General features: G+C 38.1%; 1 protein-coding gene across 5 annotated transcripts in view; it reads left to right on the forward strand.

Annotated features, from left to right (window-relative positions):
- The first annotated feature begins 3 nt into the window (after positions 1-3).
- Positions 4-18,924, forward strand: part of LOC106539932 (cohesin subunit SA-2) — a 57,506-nt gene continuing 38,585 nt past the window's right edge. For 3 of the 5 annotated variants that reach the window (XM_087726898.1, XM_087726900.1, XM_087726901.1), the window contains exons 1-11: positions 180-262; positions 5,755-5,849; positions 5,935-6,054; positions 6,333-6,471; positions 8,879-8,963; positions 9,611-9,757; positions 9,903-9,999; positions 11,703-11,779; positions 12,505-12,576; positions 15,766-15,970; positions 18,666-18,817. In XM_087726898.1, the coding sequence (XP_087583024.1) occupies positions 6,422-6,471; positions 8,879-8,963; positions 9,611-9,757; positions 9,903-9,999; positions 11,703-11,779; positions 12,505-12,576; positions 15,766-15,970; positions 18,666-18,817 (885 nt within the window). In that variant the 5' untranslated portion in view covers positions 180-262; positions 5,755-5,849; positions 5,935-6,054; positions 6,333-6,421. Of the gene's footprint in view, positions 112-179; positions 263-5,754; positions 5,850-5,934; positions 6,055-6,332; positions 6,472-8,878; positions 8,964-9,610; positions 9,758-9,902; positions 10,000-11,702; positions 11,780-12,504; positions 12,577-15,765; positions 15,971-18,665; positions 18,818-18,924 lie in introns of those variants that run through there. The other 2 variants (XM_087726899.1, XM_087726902.1) reach the window with 2 other exon arrangements.

Raw genomic sequence — 18,924 nt, forward strand, 5'->3', positions numbered from 1 at the left:
GGAGGGAAAAAAAAAACTCCGAGGGGTGGGGTTTGAAGAAAGCTTCTCCCTTCCAGATAAGGAGCCGATAATCTTTTCCGGGCGGCTGTCACCACATTCCTTTTTCATTGGGTGGGTCGAGACGCGTGAAGGGAGAGCGACGGGAGGAGGGCGGGAGTTGGCCCTGGCTCTGCGCCAGGGATTGAGTCAGCGGTAGGGACCGCCCTGCTTCGTTCTTTCGGGTCCGAATCGGCTCACTCTCTGGACCGGCTCAGCCCGCTGGGTAGGGGGCGCGCGCGCGGTCCCTGTCCGTGCTGGTGGCTGGGTTTGGGGAGGGGGTGAGCCGGCCGTGGACACAGCTTTGCTCCCTCTTTGGTTCTCCCAGGGGCTGCAGTTCCCCGCGGGGCTTGCAATAGGCGCCCTGCAGCTTTCCTCTCTCGGTGTCTTTCTGTAGCTGCTCCGCCGCTCTCCTTTACACTGGCTTTACTATCTCGTAATGTATAGCCCCCTCCTTTATGACCCCCCCTCGTTTCCCCCTTCCTCTTTCTTTGGCAAACCCAAAACTTCCTTGGCTGAGGCTTTGTCTAATTCCCATTCACGGTCTCAACCGCCAATTGTGAGTTCTTTGCGCTGAAAACTTAAAAAAGCTGGAGGTAGCGTCTTTGTGATTTGGGAGGTTTTTTTTCCTTTTTGTATCCGACTTTGACAGGGCAGGGTAAACTCCTTCCTTCATGTACATTGCTGCCATATTTGTATGTTTGTCTTTGATTTGCGCCCATGGTGATATGAAATGTCTCCTTTCTTGCACTGTCTGCACTATACTTTGTGCAGCTTTGCACAACAGTTAAAGGACTTTATTTTCATGTTACAGAGTCTTATATGGTCTATTGCATCATAACAATATTTAAGTCAAGGTAAACCTTCAATGCCTGGAATGCACTACCTGACTCTGTGGTTTCTTCCTCAAACCCCCACAACTTTAACTTTAGGCTTTTTATTGTTGACCTTATCCCATTTCCAAGAGGTCTGTAAGGGACATGCATAAGCCGAAGTGCCTACCATCCCTGTCCTAATGTTCCTTTTTATTTGTATGCACTTCATGTATTCAAAATTACGTTTATACTTATATATGTTATCTAATACATGCTTGATAAATAAATAAATAAAATAATAATAACGAAGTAATGATCTAAACTTCAGAGGCAAGGAGGTAGAGAAAGAGCTTCCTACCTGTCAGATCTTAGAATACTATATATACTGTAGAATCTATGCTATCTGTGTCAATCCACCACATACAGTACATAATTTTCACATTCCCTCTATCTTGGAATGGGAAATGCATCTGTTTTTATAGTGTGTCCTGTGTGGCATAGTTTCTATATAGTAATCTAAAATGCCGAATGCAAAGATTCAGTTGGGAGTTCAATTCCCAATAGGGTTTGACCATCTGGTTACTTGCGTTTTGATGATTCACAATATAGATGAAATCGGTAACAAGGCATTTTCTGGTTGTGGTTGTAACTGTAACTGTGTTTAAGAGTATTTCATCAAGAACAAATTATTAGGATGTCCCAAAGGTGCTTTTTCAAGAGGCAACTGGATTTTCTGTTTTTTCTTTGAAGATGTTTTGCTTCATGGATGAGAAGTGAAACATCTTCAAAGAAAAAAAACCCAGAAAGTCCAGTTGCCTCTTGAAAAAGCCCCTTTGGAACAATCATGACCTCCTGGATGATTGAGAATCTCCATAGACAAATTATTAGGATGATTGTGGTAAGAGATTTCCAATAGATACTCACTTAAGAATGTGAGTGCAGGGGAAAAAAGCTTTATATCGACAATCTGCTGATTTAGAGTTTTGAGTTCTGAGAATATGATATCTAGTGACACCTGCTTCTAAATGACTTGGAAAAATTGTTGATACTAACAGTGGTTATATTTGTGAGCATTGAGACATTGTGAAAATACTTTACCATTAAGAATAGTACTTTCAACGGAGATATGTTTTCTTTGTTCTGAACATGAATATCTGAGGGGTTGCCACAAAGAAGAGGGAGTCAAACTATTCTCCAAAGCACCTGAGGGTAGAACAAGAAGCAATGGGGGAAACTAATCAAGGAGAGAAGCAACTTAGAACTGAGGAGAAATTTCCTGACAGTTAGAACAATCAATCAATGGAACAGCTTGCCTCCAGAAGTTGTGAATGCCCCAACACTGGAAGGCTTTAAGAAGATGTTGGATAGCCATCTGTCTGAAATGGTATAGGGTTTCCTGCCTAGGCAGGGGATTGGACTAGAAGACCTCCAAGGTATCTTCCAACTCTGCTATTGTATTGTATAGTATATGTGATCAAATAATTTGATCAAATAAATGATCAAAATAAAATGAGAGGTCAATGAATAAAAAATCTTCATTCATACCATTAGTCTTCTTTCCCCCAAAACTCCAAATATTTTAGACTTTATTCATATGAAAGGTATTAGAGTGTTAGCTTCCTTAGATGTCATATTATAACATCTATCCCATTGCAATTTGATGGCTCCAAATTATGGTGATTTTATTATGGTTTTAATATATTATCTCCTATATTGTATTATATTGTGTGTATGTGTTTTTGCTGATGCTTTAGTTAAACTAAATTTGTATGTCAGTGGTTGCATGACCTCTGTAGGTGACATATGCTAGTAATATTTTATTGGTCATTGTTTCCTATATATTGGCCAAATTTATGTAGGGTTGAATGGAATATAATATTCCAAATGTTGTCGTGGATTTATATATGATCTTTATATGGCTTATGTTCTAGATCATGGGCATCAAACTCGCGGGGTCATGTTGCCGTCACATGATGTTTCAAGACTTTTTCTCCTTTGCAGAACTGGGGTGGGCGTGGCCTGCACGTGACGCATTGACCCCTTGAGCTGCCAGTTTGACACCCCTGTTCTAGATTTAATCCTTTCCCTAGTCCTAAATATTTTTTATAACAATAGTTAACTTGAATTTCCTTTTTATTCCACAGAACACACAAACTAATTTAGGTAATTTATTCCTTGACTACTTTATTAACAAAGTGTATCTGGGTTTTCTTATTTTTCCATATCTTTTTTTAACTTGGCAAAAACCTTGCCTTACTTTGTGTCCATTGGACAAGACTTCCATTGTTGTAGGAAATTGGTTTTTTTCCCCCTTTTACAGTTTCATTGATTGTGCCTGTTAACCTCACTGGGAGGCTTTCATACCCACTGGTGCCTTTCCTAAAATGTATAGTACCTTCTGGTGGAGCATTTATTACTATGGTTTTAAGTAAAACATATTTTCTTAAAAGACTTAATATCTTAGAATCCTCATTGCAAGGTTGTTTTAATAATGCTATTTCCCTTTTGAAAACCATTGTTAAATGTGATTGGGCAGAACTTGTAGGACCACTTTTTAGGTCACATTTCATTACAGTATTGTTATTGTTTCAGTGGGGTTTACACTTCATTCCTGAGCAGAAGCATTATCCAGAAGAGTGCTTAAAACTGTTACCTATCCTGTTTTTTAAAAAATTCTACAGATTTGTTTACCTAAAATACTCAATATTTACATGCTAATTTTGATTTTATTAATGAATTCCCAAAGAGGCTTCCTTAATAAAATATGGCAACATCAGTATTCCCCAGTATCTTAATATTCTACTTATCCGGGAATACCTGTTACATAGTCCAGATGTTTTCCTTATGGTTGTCTTGAACTCTGACCTTGTATTACAAGTTAGTTTATATCTGCAAAAAGCAGCCACTACACCTTTTGTGCATCAGAAATGACAGTGAGGGAGGATATGGACACTTTGAAATAATAACATTACAAAAAGTCATTTTTCCAACTCCCTTAATTATGCTTGATTCATGTGAGGCCTATACATATTTACCAAGATAATCCTCTAACCTAAAACATTGTCAGCACCTGACTAAATAATGGAAGGTCTTAGTCCAAGGATATCTGCAAGGACAAATAATATGTTGATTATGTCATCATTCAGACATTATGTTCTTGTGTCAGATGTTAGGATACAAATACATACTATTAGCATTTGTGTGATGTTGTCATAATGCACATTGTTTTGATATTTCTGTAATTTGCTGAAGGCAAGATTATAGCAAGTTTGCTACAGTCTGAACATACAGTCCCCTATTCCAGTAGTACCTTTTTGGCACCAGAGACCAGTTTCATGGAAGACCATATTTCCACGGATCTGGGGGGGTGGGTGGGGATGGTTTCAATTGCTCACCTCCAGCTGTGTAGCCCAGTTCCTGTACTGGTAGTCTTGGTCCATGGCCCAGGGCTTAGGAATCCCTGCCCTAGTCATTATGTGGATTGTTCTCACATACATACATCTGAGCAGCTTACTTTCTGATGTTATATGGTAAAGGAAACTTCTTGACAGTAGTGTTTTATGATAACACATCAAATAACATATCAAGTAACTTTACCCGCAAAAGCTTATTTTAAAAGAGGACTATGATTGGGGACTAAACCTGTGACCATAAAATGAAATGATTTTTGTTAAGGGATGTAATAAATAGGGGATCAGCTCAAGTCATAATGTAAGTCAAAAGGTAAAGGACCTTATTAAATGGAGACTGCTTGCTTGTATTTTTTGAATGGAGAATTAAACAGGATGTTGCGTTGGCGGCGGGGGGGGAGGGTGAGAACTCAACCCATCCTTACGTGGGTTAAGACTAGCAGTTAAGACTAGCAATAGACTAAAAAAAAATCTATTTAAAAAGTGTTAAGATGTGAGAAACCTCTGGAAGGGCTACACTTTGTAAAGATGCAACATGGTTCGAAAACAATAATAGAAGAAAAAGTAAGCAGCTTTAATTCAGAAAGGAAAACCGAGACAGATTGACAGAGGTGGACTGCAGCAGTATTTACTTTCCCATATTTTAATTAAATTCAGCACTGAGAAATATATGTTGCTTATTTCAAAGGAAGAATGTCTCAAACCCCTACGACTGCTGGAGACCCTTGACAAATTGCCATATCTAATGCTCTTTGCATTAGATGCATTGTTCATCTTCAATTATTCAGGAGAGGGTGTGGCAAAACAACCATGTACACAAAGAACTAAATGTGTGATTGAAAGCTGGTATGAAATTTTTTAAAGATACTGTAGAGTAGAGCATATAGTGCCCTTTCTTTCTCTTTCCTTCCCTCACATTCTTTCCTCTTCCAGCCCCCATACTTCAACAAATTACACACACACACACACACACACACACACACACACACACACACACACGGTCAACAAATTATATACATCAATTGATCGCAGAATCAGAGCATCTTGCTTGAGTATGTTTATAATCCTTGCAAAAGGAGTCTGTTTTTCCTTACAATATTAAATGCATGTTAAATGGGTGTTCCCTTAAACATCCTACGCATCAACTCTATGCCTCAAAGTGTGAGCTACTATATTACCAGTAGTATTTTTCCTCATGTTTGTACTAACTGCTGTCTGCAGTTAGATAACTGGCTTTCATCATAAATGTTGCTAAATTACTTGTGATATCTGTAGGATCGTTGACACATAATGCCATTGATTAAAATGTTACTGAAGTTTCATTTTGCTAAAATCAAATTATACACTTTCCTTGGGAATTGCTACTTTTGTATCTTTGAAATGTTTCATGGGATTGTGTATTTCAGTGTTGAAGTTTTGTTACTGCTGTTCGCAGGGATGCTATGGAGAATAAACTGAATTTTTTTCTGTTTATATTCTTTTTCATATTGAAGTGTCTGCCCTGGATGATTTACTTTCTGCCTTGCTGAGAGGATGTAGTGGTAATGGAAGTAGAATCCGGTCCGGTTGCCAATTTCTCTAACCACAAGTAAGTTTCTAACAATAGCATATAAACATTATCTTGGTATTTTTATTTAAAACTATGTTTCATTAAGTTATGTTTATTGTTTTAGAGCCGAGGTGGTGCAGTGAGTAGAGTGCAGTACTGCAGCCACTTCAGCTGACTGCTAGCTGCAGTTCGGCGGTTCAAATCTCACCGGCTCAAGGTTGACTCAGCCTTCCATCCTTCCGAGGTGGGTAAAATGCGGACCCAGACTGTGGGGGTAATATGCTGACTCTGTAAACCGCTTAGAGAGGGCTGAAAGCCCTATGAAATGGTATATAAGTCTAACTGCTATTGCTGTTGCTATTGTTTGGAAATGTGGATAAATGTTAATCTATAGACCTGTTCATTTGTTACACAACCAGAGTTTTTTAAGTTAATGTTTCAGATAATCCCATCAACATCTCTGAAATTGCTCTACAGTAGAGAAATTGTGGTGAATAATACTGTGTGTACTTTGGCTTCCAGGTAGTACTTTGCTATTGTAAAGTTGTGTGAATGCCAGCACTCACAATTCCATACATTTAAAGACTGTTCTTTACATACTTCGAGTGTGAATGTCTCCAGGAGAAAGATGTCAGTTCAGTGATGTCAGAGAGGATCATGGGTGAGTACTTAGCCAACCCTGATGCCTAAACACACCATTCTATTCAGCTAGGGGAAAAAAATAAAGCTCTTCTTTTAAAAAGTAGTTTATTTACTTTATTTTACTTTAAATAGGAGAACCAACCATCCAAAGTTATTATTTTTTCTCAAAGGAGAAAAGAGAAATGACTTCCCTGCCTACATTCAACACTACACTCACACTGTAGCTGGTTGTGAACATTTGCCACACCACTTAGAATAGATCTCTCAATCCTGAATTTGCAGCAGGAAAAAAGATAGAGGGATGGCTATATGTAGGACACAAGCAATGTTGGTTTTCTGACCTATGGCCAGAAGAAGGAAGAAATACAGAATACATGGGTAGGGACAGATTGGATGAAGGTACACATACACACACACACACACACACACACACACACACACACACACACGGAGCAACATAAACAGCAAGTCAAATTAGATTTTTCTTTTTCCCTGTGAGATATATGGATGAGCAGAGAAGTTTGGTGAGAGGGAAACAGGATTGGAAGGCTAGAAATGATTGTCTATAGAGCTATGAGAAATGTTAATAAAAGTCAAGTGAAAGATGTCCTGTCCTTTTCCCACTGAAGACAAATGCATTATAGATCTGGAATAGAAGTAAATCATAAAAGTAATTGATTTCAACCAAAAATGTTAAGCCCTAGTATCCTGGCACTGCTTTCCATTGTGAAGTATGTATCTGTTGCCAAAACCTTATGTACAAGTAGTCTTAGACTTACAACAGTTCATTTAATGACTGTTCAAAGTTACAATGGCACTGAAAAAAGTGACTTATGACCATTTTTCACAGTTACGACCTTTGCAGCATCTCCATAATCATGTGATCAAAATTCAAATGCTTGGCAGCCAATTCATATTTATGACCCTTCCAAGGTCATGTGATCACCTTTTGAAACCTTCTGATGAGCAAAGTCAATGGGGAAGCCAGATTCACTTAAAAACCAGGTTACTAACATTAACTGCAGTGATTCACTTAACAATGAAGGCAAGAAAGGTTGTAAAATGGAGCAAAACTCACTTAACAAATATTTCACTTAATAACAGAAATTTTGGAGTCAATTCTGGTCATACGTCAAGGACTATCTGTACCTGTTATTTAATGTATCAGGTAGCTTGATGAAAGACAGGCCTAAATTGAATGGAAATGTGGAAAAGATCCTCAATTTGGCACTGGTTTATTGTAATAACTCATTATTAATTTTCCTGATGCTAGCGAGCAATTCCATTTGCAATAAGAACAACACTGTAAGCAATCCCAGATACTATTTTAAGTTTCTACATAATGGCACTTGAGCATACTGGGAAATAAATATGAAACTTAAACTTATCTAGCACATTCAAAACGATGGATTGAGAAAAATCATTTTGAAGGTGCGTCAGATTTAGAATTATATTTGGTTGTACTCTTGAGATTTTACCATCTGCATACAGATGTCATTGCTTTTGTCTTTAATAATACAGTAAATTAGAACTTGAATAAGCATCAATTATAATATTCCTACTATCAAGTCAGCTGAATGGAATTTGAGACATTCTAGATGCAAATGACATACCTTATCTTAATTTATTCTGATTGAATGTATATAAGCACTTCTTCAGAATAAATAGATAATTGGACAGTGAGACAGACAGTGTTTGGAATTGCTGCCTCATTTTTCTCCCCAAAAGGAAATCAAGCCCAAATTAAAGATTGTTACTTGCATGTTAGTCTATGTTAAATAAGTTCGTGGGAAATTTGATTGAAATACTAATATAACACTGTTTGTAGTTTTATTATGAAAACAATACTATTTATATAATTGGAGTTTATTTTATTTTACTTTATATATACGTATAGTAAAAGAATAAGTGCTTGTTTGATAGATTTCAAAATGGTTTTACTGCAATGACTTTTGAAGAACTAAACACTACAGATAATGTGAAAATATTTTCCTGTTTATTTTATGTGCATTTGATTTTCACAAAACAGGAAAAGTGCCAGTTGTTTGGAAAAGATTTCTTTCAGATTTTTCATAGAGAGAAAAATCACATTCACAGATATTTAGCAGTAGAGGGAAACCTGATTCCAGCTTTCTGTAGTTAATTTTCATTAAAACAAATGTAATACATTTATTTGCATGTTCTGTGGAATATCTATTCTGGCTCTATATTTGCTATATATACAGTTTTACGCTAGGCAAATATTGATACATTATTTGTTTTAAGAAATTAGCTTTTGAGTATCACTTCTAATGTATTTTTTCTCTTTGGTGGATACATTGATTTAGCTAGCAATCTCTTTAATAAGATTACAGAATAGTATGCTCTACTCTCTTAAATGTTCATACCTCATATGAGTTTTTTAATGTTTTTAAAATTATGTTCAGAGAAAAAGGAATCCAAGATGACGTTGCCCCTGAAACCACTATACCAAATGGAAATTGCTTGAGAAATAGCAACACTGAAGTTTTTGTAAGTGCTATGATTTCTAATTTCATAAAATTAGATGGGGAAAAATGGAATTTGATCTTGAACCTAACTGGGTGCAGTTTATAGCTTAAAACCATATTGGGGAGTGCTGTCAATTTAATATATTTAAGTTCAAGAGTATGTCTAGAGTTGACCTATACTATTATTAATGTGAAATGGTTACATTTTGTAAATGCCCATATAGGTTGTCCTCACTTAAGGACACTAATTGGAAATACAACTTTTCTGCAGTAAGTGAAGCGGTTGTTAATGAAACACCTGACTGTACCACTTAGCAATAGCAGTTCTGGTAACAGCATTGTAACTACAAAAATTCCTGAATGAATGTTTAAATGGGGACTTATAAATGTATTTATTATATCTACATCCCCTCCCAGTGAAATTGAGCACTCCTCCAGCTGATAATGCTGGATCAATGTAGTTGGTACCTCTGTATCTATTCTGTAGATACAGTAAAATGTAAAGAAAAGTTTTATGAATAAGGAGAATAAATAATATTTAATCCTGGACTAATCAGAGTTAATGATTGTGGTGTTTCATGGTATATTAGAAGCCATTGTGGACTTTAACTCTAATCAGAGTTAATGATTTCCTGTGTCATGGAGTGGATTTCATCTTTATCATTTTAGAAAGGGAAAAGAAAAGTCCGAGAACAATGTGAAAACAGAAGAAGAAACTCTTCCAATAGTAGACGATCAAGCCAGCTGCAAAATGGAGAAGTGGTTGAAGCCGTTACATTGTTTGAGGTGGTCAGTATGGGGAAGAGATCTATGCAGGTACATCGACATATTTTTTGGATTAACTGGACATCTATAAATCAAACTGTTTATGAAAACCTGATGCTTTTCTCTCTTTTATTTCACTGTTGTGATATGTCATTTTAAAGTTTTTTATCTTTTTTTTTTTTTAAATTTGGTTCAGCCTGTGGTAGATGATTGGATTGAAGCCTACAAAAAAGATAGAGATGTGGCTCTTCTGGATCTCATTAACTTCTTCATTCAGTGTTCAGGCTGTCAAGGTAAAAATCCTTTTTCTACATTACAAAGAGAGACATTCAATTCTTGTTTACAATGCAGGATTATATTTGTTGATGATTGGTCCATGTAGACATAAGGGTGGACAGAAACTTGCAAAAATGGGAAGCATCCATTGTTAGACTCGAAGATCACTATTGTACGCATACATGAACAAATGTTTCCTAATCTCAAGGTTGGGAAGAAAAATTCAATATTTCTATTTTTAAAAAATGAAATTTCTTATTTTTTGTTCACAAAGTTAAAATACAAACTCCAAATAAAAAGGAAAAAAATATAAGAATGAAACAAAACAAAACATGGAAAATGTTTATAAATAAACCCAACACATACACGTACAAAGTTGCCCTTAGTTGAATACTGATAAATATATTTCAGCAATAATAGTTTCCTCCCCTTGTGAAACAGGCCCACAATGTTATGAACTTCTACAACTCGGTTTACCCAGCTAGTTTGACTTGGCATCTATCTTGTGTATTAACAAAATCAGTTAACAGGTAAACTCAACCACAAAGTTACATTATAAAGTCCCCTTAACAATCTATTATTATATTTGCCCACAATGGCTTCTAATATACCATGAAACACCACAATCATTAACTCTGATTAGTCCAGGATTAAATATTATTTATTCTTCTTATTGATAAAACTTTTCTTTACATTTTAAACTGGGATGTTTCCAACAATTGCATCTCATTCCCCAAAGACATAAATCTGTTGTAAATATCTCTACAGCATTTGTTGTTCAAAGAATCTTTTTACAAGTTGAAATGGACATCTCTTGGCAATTGTTTTCTGATTGGATATAATAAGTCCATTCCCCAATTTCTACCAATCTTTTTAAGAAATACCAGTTCATCACTCATCAATTCTGCCATCTCTAAATCTTTTGAACTCATGCCTCTTTCAGCCTTTTTCAACAAGTTGTAATTCTCAAACCAGGTTCCAAACTTCAAATCTGCTAGCAACAAATTAGATTCCAATCTATCTGATTGTAAGTCTGGTTTAACTGCTATTACTTGCATCCGAGTGCCATCTTTGGGTTGATTTAGACCTGTTGTTAATTTATCAATTCTTTTATCCAAGTTTTCAATTAGCTTGTATGTTGAAAAGCATTTTTTTCAAGGCTTCCCAGAAGGAATTGCCAAATTTCTATTGACTTAAAAAAGTGGAAGAAGAGCTACAGAATTTACACACCGGAGCAAACAAGTCTAGGGCACTGTCTGGGTTCTGTCATATGCAGCTCTTTTGCACCTGTATGGCTTCTATCTTGTCTGCAATAAAACAAGTTATCCAGCTATGTTTATTGGTGACCTTGTATCATAAGCAAAATCCTGAATCCTGAAGGCAAATGTTGAAAACATTGGAAATTCTGAGATGCTAAGCATATTTGAGATATGCTTATGAATATTGTACCAAGGGTTATCAATCCTGTGCGTGTTTCACCTGGATGTGCATTCCACTGAATTATTCATAGATGAGAATACAATTGTAATTAAATCTAATAATTAAATAAAAGGCAACATAGTACAATGGTGCAGGATATCGATTATGCTGGATGCTAGTTTTTTGTTGACTTTTGAATCTCTGACACTGTGACCTCATCATTGTTTTAAAATAAAGTTTATGTGAATACTACTGCAATACATTAAAGGCTCATTTAAATTTCCTATTGTTGTTTCCATAGGAATGGTTACTGCAGAGATGTTCCAAAGTTTACAGAACTGTGAAGTGATGCATAAAATGACAGAGAAATTTGATGAAGTAGGTCCCTCCTTTCCTAAGGCAGGAGAGCACAGCTTCATTGGTTTGAGGGACACATGGGAGGCATGTAGAAGGCTATAGTCCAGAACTGTTGTGAATAATTTTTAATCTGCAATTTAATTTATTACATAGCTTTTATTTTTAATTGCATTTAGGTAAGACTTCAATAGCAGAATAAATAAAAGTAGCAGCTTTGTAATGTCACTGTGACCGGTGCACTGTAGTTTACGTGTTGAAATAAATCTGGGAAATCTAGATTCAACCCTCTGTCATGGAAGCTCACTAGATAATTTTGTCTGTTTTAGGCTAATCTCTGCCACAGGGTTGTGGTGGGAAAAATGAACAGGGAAGCGCTATGTACCATATCTCTTTTGGTTTGCTTCAAAAAAAGAGCATGGTACACATTAGCATACAGACGTTTAAGCGCCCTAGTCAAACCCTAATTTTCAATGTTTCTGAATGTTTTATATAACAGCTCATCTGTGTGCTTCTTCATTGACTTAAGTATTGATGGCAGTTTCACTCATGAAAACTGAAGATATAGGTAGGATTTTGCCAATACCTTGGAGGTGATAAAGAAATCCTTACTTATACGGAAATGTCAAAATACACAAAAACTGTTTGAATTTAGCTATGGGTGTTTATAATTGTATTTAATTATTATGAGAACATTGACGTTGTTAAACATCACTGCTTAAGTTTTGTTTTGCCTTTATGTATTATAGGAAACAGGATTGCAATATAAAAGGTTTATGGCTTATCCCTGGATTTTGACTGTTACGTGGCCAGTGGACATGGTAAAATAATTATTTAATATATACTCAACCCTTTATTTTGCTGGAATTTATGTAGGGATACCAAATAAGGTTCTTAGACTGCATGCAATACATGTAGTGACAGTAACCAAGATTGCTGCAAACTTTCACAAGATTCCAGAACCTGTTCAATATATAATAAAAAGGTTTGCATTTTCTAAAATACCAGTAGGAGTTCAATTGTTAGTCAGTTTTTATCATGTATTTTAAAATGTAATTCTTACAAATGATATTCTTTATGTTTCTCTATTAACTAAAAAGAATTATGTTGCTTAATGCACATTCTTCTCCTACCTTAAACCAAAGGCAATTATTTTTATGTATGCTAGCAATATGTGATCGGTTGCTAACAAAATCAAGAAAAATTCATGCAGGCTTCTTTAATTTTATCTTGCTGCAGTGGTGGGTTCCGGATCCCGTTCCAACCAGTAGGGTTGGAACGGGCCGGCGGCATCCACATGGACGCACTCAGTGCATGTGCAAGCGTCTTAGCGCCTCCGTGAGCCTCTGCAACGCTCCATTCATTTCATTTTTTTCATTTCATTTATTAAGATTTATAGGCCGCCCTTTTCCCTGAGGGGACTCAGGGCGGCTTACAATCACAAGGGAAGGGGGTGCAGTATCAAAAGACAAAACAAAATGTGAACAAAGAAAAAAATAAAACACAACTTTCGTTCAGCAATCAACACTCGGGCGGGTAACTTGAAAACCTATCCCCAGGCCTGCTGGGAGAGCCAGATCTTGAGGGCTGCGCGGAAGGTCTGGATGGTGGTGAGGGTACGAATCTCAACGGGGAGATCGTTCCACAGGGTCGGAGCTGCAACAGAAAAGGCTCTCCTCCGTGTAGTCGCCAGTCGACATTGACTGGCAGATGGAATTCGGAGGAGGCCCAGTCTGTGCGATCTAGTTGGTCGAAGGGAGGTAATCGGCAGGAGGCGGTCTCTCAAGTACCCAGATCCACTACCATGGAGTGCTTTAAAGGTGGTCATCAGTACCCTGAAGCGCACCCGGAGACCGACAGGTAGCCAGTGCAGCTCGCGGAGGATGGGTGTAACGTGGGCGAACCGCGGTGCGCCCACTATCACTCGCGCGGCTGCATTCTGGATTAACTGTAGTCGCCGGATGCACTTCAAGGGCAACCCCATGTAGAGCCCATTGCAGTATTCCAGCCTAGAGATCACAAGGGCTCGAGTGACTGTTGCGAGAGCCTCCCGATCTAGGTAGGGCCGCAACTGGCGGACCAGGCGGACCTGGGCAAATGCCCCCCTGGTCACAGCTGACAGCTGGTAATCAAAAGTCAGCTGTGGGTCCAGGAGGACTCCTAAGTTGCGGACCCTATCTGAGGGGTATAAAATTTGACCCCCCAGCCTAAGTGTTGGTACATTAGCCAAATTGTTGGGAGGGAAACACAACAGCCACTCGGTCTTGTCCGGGTTGAGTACCAGTTTGTTAGCGCTCATCCAGTTCTTAACGGCCTCAAGACCCTGGTTCATCACGTCCACCGCTTCATTGAGTTGGCACGGGGCGGACAGATACAGTTGCGTATCGTCCGCATATTGGTGGTATTTTATCCCGTGCCTCCGAATGATCTCGCCCAGCGGTTTCATGTATATGTTAAATAGTAGGGGGGATAAGACCGAACCCTGGGGCACCCCACATGTTAGGGGCCTCAGGGACGATCTCTGCCCCCCGACCAACACTGACTGCGACCTGTCCGAGAGGTAGGAGGAGAACCACTGCAGAACAGTGCCTCCCACTCCCACCTCCCGCAGTCGTCGCAGAAGGATACCATGGTCGATGCTATCGAAAGCCGCTGAGAGGTCAAGGAGAACCAGGATGGACGCATAGCCTCCATCTCTGGCCCTCCAGAGATCATCGGTCAATGCGACCAAAGCGGTTTCTGTGCTGTAACCAGGTCTGAAGCCAGACTGGAAGGGGTCAAGATAACTAGCTTCCTCCAAGGCCCGTTGAAGCTGGAAGGCCACCACCTTCTCAACAACCTTCCCGATAAAGGGGAGGTTGGAGACAGGACGAAAGTTGTTTAAAATGGCTGGATCCAAGGATGGTTTCTTCAGGAGGGGTCTCACCACCGCCGTTTTAAGTACGGCGGGGAAGTGCCCCTCCCGAAGGGAGGCGGTCACGACCGCCTGGATCCAGCCATGTGTCACCTCCCTGCTGTTGGCAACCAGCCAGGAGGGACACGGGTCCAGAATGCAGGTGGCTCCAGCTGCTCAGTGGAGCATCGTGCAGGTGCCGTACGTGCTGAAAACTTAAAAGACCAGTAAGGAACTCAGGCAGATGGGCTCTCCGGAGCACCGTACCGGAACGGTATCTGGTGCTCCGGGCAGGCTCCGGTACGCCCGTACTGGGGCGTACTGCCTGCAACCCACCACTGCCATGCTGTACTATTCATTCCACCTCATATCCTTACAGTTTGGAGAAGTAGGAAAGGTATGAAATGTTGGAGCTGAAGTGAGCCTTCTCAGAGCTAATTGTGAGGGTTGAGGGCACCCCCTGACACAGATAACAACAACCTTCTCTCTAATAAATTGGACAGTGGTAATCTAACAAATAGACTACCGTTCCCAGGCATATAGGGCATACATCCAGTTGCTATAAAGGTATCAATCTCATGATATAAAATTGGCAATCAGAAGTCAACCATATGACTTCTTTCTCATCTGCAGTTTAAGCTTAATCTTATAACTCATCTAGTCACAACTGTGAATCTTCTGCTAAACGAAGTAAGGGGCTAAGTTGTGAATAAAAGGAGATCTTCTTTACTACTTAGTATTGGTTGGAAAGCTTGAACTGATTGACAAAGCTGGGTTCAACATTACAGTCATGGTTTACGCTGACTTTGGTGATCACTGTCACTTCAAGAAAGAATTGTATGCTATGTACATTGATAATTTTGCATGTTATTAAAGGCTGTTAGCAAGTCCAACTAGGAGAATCTTCTAAAATTCAGTGTCTATAAAGTTGTAGCCCCATCAGACTGTATACAATTGCTTTCAGATGTGATTCCAGATGTCAAAGCTCTGTGTGAACTTTCATATCAAAGCATTGTCCTCTGCACTATTCCTGGATGCCTTCGATTCTCTTCCATCAAATTGAACAGCTTTGTATCAAATGTTCTCAGATCATAGTATATTTTTACATTTCTTGCAGGGCAATGAAGACTATCCACTCATCAAACCAGGATCCTATTGGAAGAAGTTCAGAACAAATTTTTGTGAATTCACTGCAGTACTAGTCCAGCAATGTCAATGCAGCATTTTGTATGACAGCTATTTGATGGACACAATCATCTCTCTCCTTACGGGTTTGGCAGATTCCATGGTCAGAGCATTCAGGCATACCAGTACATTGGCAGGTGTGGACAACAGTATGCACTGTTACTATTTAGTAGTTGGAAGTTTGATACCCTGCACTGTTGAGATGGTGAAAACATAGAGATTGTTGGTAAATTTAGAGTAAAAAAAACCCCACCTCTGGTGGCAGGTACATAGCAGTTTGAAAAGAATCCATCAAGTGACCCTTTAACAGGAGCATTGTAGCACTTTGTAAATCTGCTTTTCCTTGTGGAGCTTTATGCAATTCAAAAATTAAGGAATATAGTGCTAACATGAAAAATGGTATCACCCTTGAGTTATGGAAGATATGAAAAATTATCTAGTCTTTAACCAAAATATTTTTCTAAAATTTGTAATTTGCTGACTTTTTGCCGAGTTACCATTGAATATGAGGCAAATGTTGTGCCTTTTAATACTGGAAGTATGGGAAACTGCTGGCCTATTCAAAACATTCTGTTTGCAAGTGGTTACCCACTGATTCAAACACTGAGGTAGTCTCCCATCTATTATTTGCTATTATAAAAGAATGATCCTGTTGAACTCAGATTCCATTTGTTTGCGGATTGGAGGAACTACTTAGTGATACATGATCAATAATGTTACTGATGAAACAACTGGTGCTGTCCAGACAAATAGATAAAGTAGAAATATACATAGTCAAGATCATTGTTACATGGAAATGTTTATACTTACTCTTCAACCATTCTTTGTCTTGGAGTTTATAGTAAGAAAGCCATACCTTCAGGCTACTTATCTGAACTGATTTTTCTTTTTCTCAAACAGCCTTCTGACTAATGGAAGATCTCATACTGCCTAAAAATGTTTATAACCTCAGGTTTAGGCATGAGCTTTAGCTAGGACTCATTGCCATTTTTGATCCTGAAATCTCAGGATGCATTTCAAAAAATTCAGACTAGAGAATGCGTCCAGTTGGAATGCTTCACATCCCAGTTTCTGGAGATTTGCATTGCATATGTCTGATATTATTCCAATCAGTGTGTAATTTCCCTTGGCATCTTTGAGGGGTTTATGCCTGTGTGTTTTATTCCAGAGAAAATGAAGTTGAGACTGGTGGCTCAAACTATGGGCCTCAGCTTCATGTGTCATGATTTCACCCACTAGAACTAACACTTAATTAGGAGGTACTTTCCAGTTCTTCCATATTAAAGAAGGCTGTTAGATTTGCTAACAGCCTGTTATGGTTGTTAGGCTGACTGATTATTTTCACGCTCTGTAGACAAAGTTGAGTAGTAGATAAGAAAAAAAAAGTTGAAGGTGTAGCCAGAAATGATGCAAAACATCAATCTAAGATGATGGATCATATAATGAAAAATTTGTTCTGGAACTACTGAAAACTATAAAAAAGGAAAACAAAATAAATATATATTAAATTAATAATAGACTTATAGTTACAATAACCAGCACGATTATGGGACCTATCAAACATCGATTGCTGGAGAATGTATTGTGATGGTTATGTTATGTTAATTGCAGCAAGGCTTATTTTGGAAAAAGCTTGGCAATCAACCCAATTATCATCAATTGAGGAGTGGAAAAAGTGGTTGTGGACTATTAAGTATAGAATAATGTAATAATGAATGATTATTTATTGTAATAATTTCTGAAATAACGACCCCTTATAAATACTACCAGGATAAAACTAGGTGTCAACTTCGAACTGAATCTGTCAGAAGCCATTTTCCTATTCTACAGAGTGGGGAGGGGGCTGGGATGCTTTGCTAGATACAACACAGAACTTTCTCATGGGAACCAAGGTCATCTCTACAGGCGATGGATAAAGTCAGGGTGGAGTGTCTGGAGAGCCCGCCAATTGACTTAATTGGCCAATGTGACCTGTGACATTTGGGAGGGATATTTCCTATTTTAATTATACAGAAACCGCAGGAAATGTTTAGAGTTGATTTTATACTTAAGTGTGCCAATATGATGTACCCAATAAAGAAGTTCTTTGAGGAAAATCCTAGCCTTGGAGTCCTGATTCGCTTGGGTTCATTAGTCGGAGTCTTGACATTTGGTTCTAATTATTTTTATGACATATGCATTGCTGTAGCATTAAAATTATTATTAAACAATAATTAATTAGTACTTTAAAATAATTTTAGATATTTGTTAAGAAAATACTACTTACCTAATTTTGGGACTTTGGTATACTGGCTAAGGCAGTATAAAGTAAAAAGTAGGAGACCCCTGTCCCAGTCCTACCTTAGGCACAAATCCAAATTGGTGAGCTGGGCCAGTCATTGTCTCTCAGCCCTAGAAAGGAGGCAGTGGCAAACCTGAAAAACCTTGCCAAGAAAACTGCAGAGACTAATCTAGGGAAATCTCCAGGAGTCAACACTGGCTAAGGCAGAAAAAAGAATAATGTTTTTTGGGAGGCTAATTTGTGAATGTTTTTTTTTTTTTGGCTAGAATTTTATGGGTTTGATACTTAGTGACAAGTTCTTAAATTAAACAATTTGATAGACTCCAGGGTTTTTTTTTTACAGCTAAAAAGGTAGTGTCAAACTTCTGTTGAAAAAATAATAATTCAGTGATAGCAAAAACTACAGTCATAGCTAAGGTAAGTTAGCTATGGTGCTTACAGTTAAAGTAAGTTATTCCTGAGCTCTCCTTTCTTTTTTATTCTAGATTTCTAAATTCGTAATGTTAAGATTCTAGGCTTGATTTTGGTATTGTATTTTTTTTTGTTTCCAGCTATGAAGCTTCTTACAGCACTTGTAAATCTAAATCTAAATCTCGAAGTAAGTAAAGATAACCTGGAAAGATTATATGAGGTAGAAAAGAAGAGGATCGTGGGAAAGAAAATCAATTCTAGACTGGACCAGCTTGAGAGAAAAAAGAGAGAGGTGGGGCAATGTTTCAAGGGGAGATAAAATGTAATTCATGAACCTGAGACAATGTTACTAGATTTGCCATTCAGTGCCATTAGCATTTAAGCATCTGATTGGGATTG

This window comes from Thamnophis sirtalis, unplaced genomic scaffold (assembly GCF_051295495.1).
Source record: "Thamnophis sirtalis isolate CommonGarterSnake01/CBP01778 unplaced genomic scaffold, rThaSir2_p1.2 scaffold_12, whole genome shotgun sequence".
Lineage (NCBI taxonomy): Eukaryota > Metazoa > Chordata > Lepidosauria > Squamata > Natricidae > Thamnophis > Thamnophis sirtalis.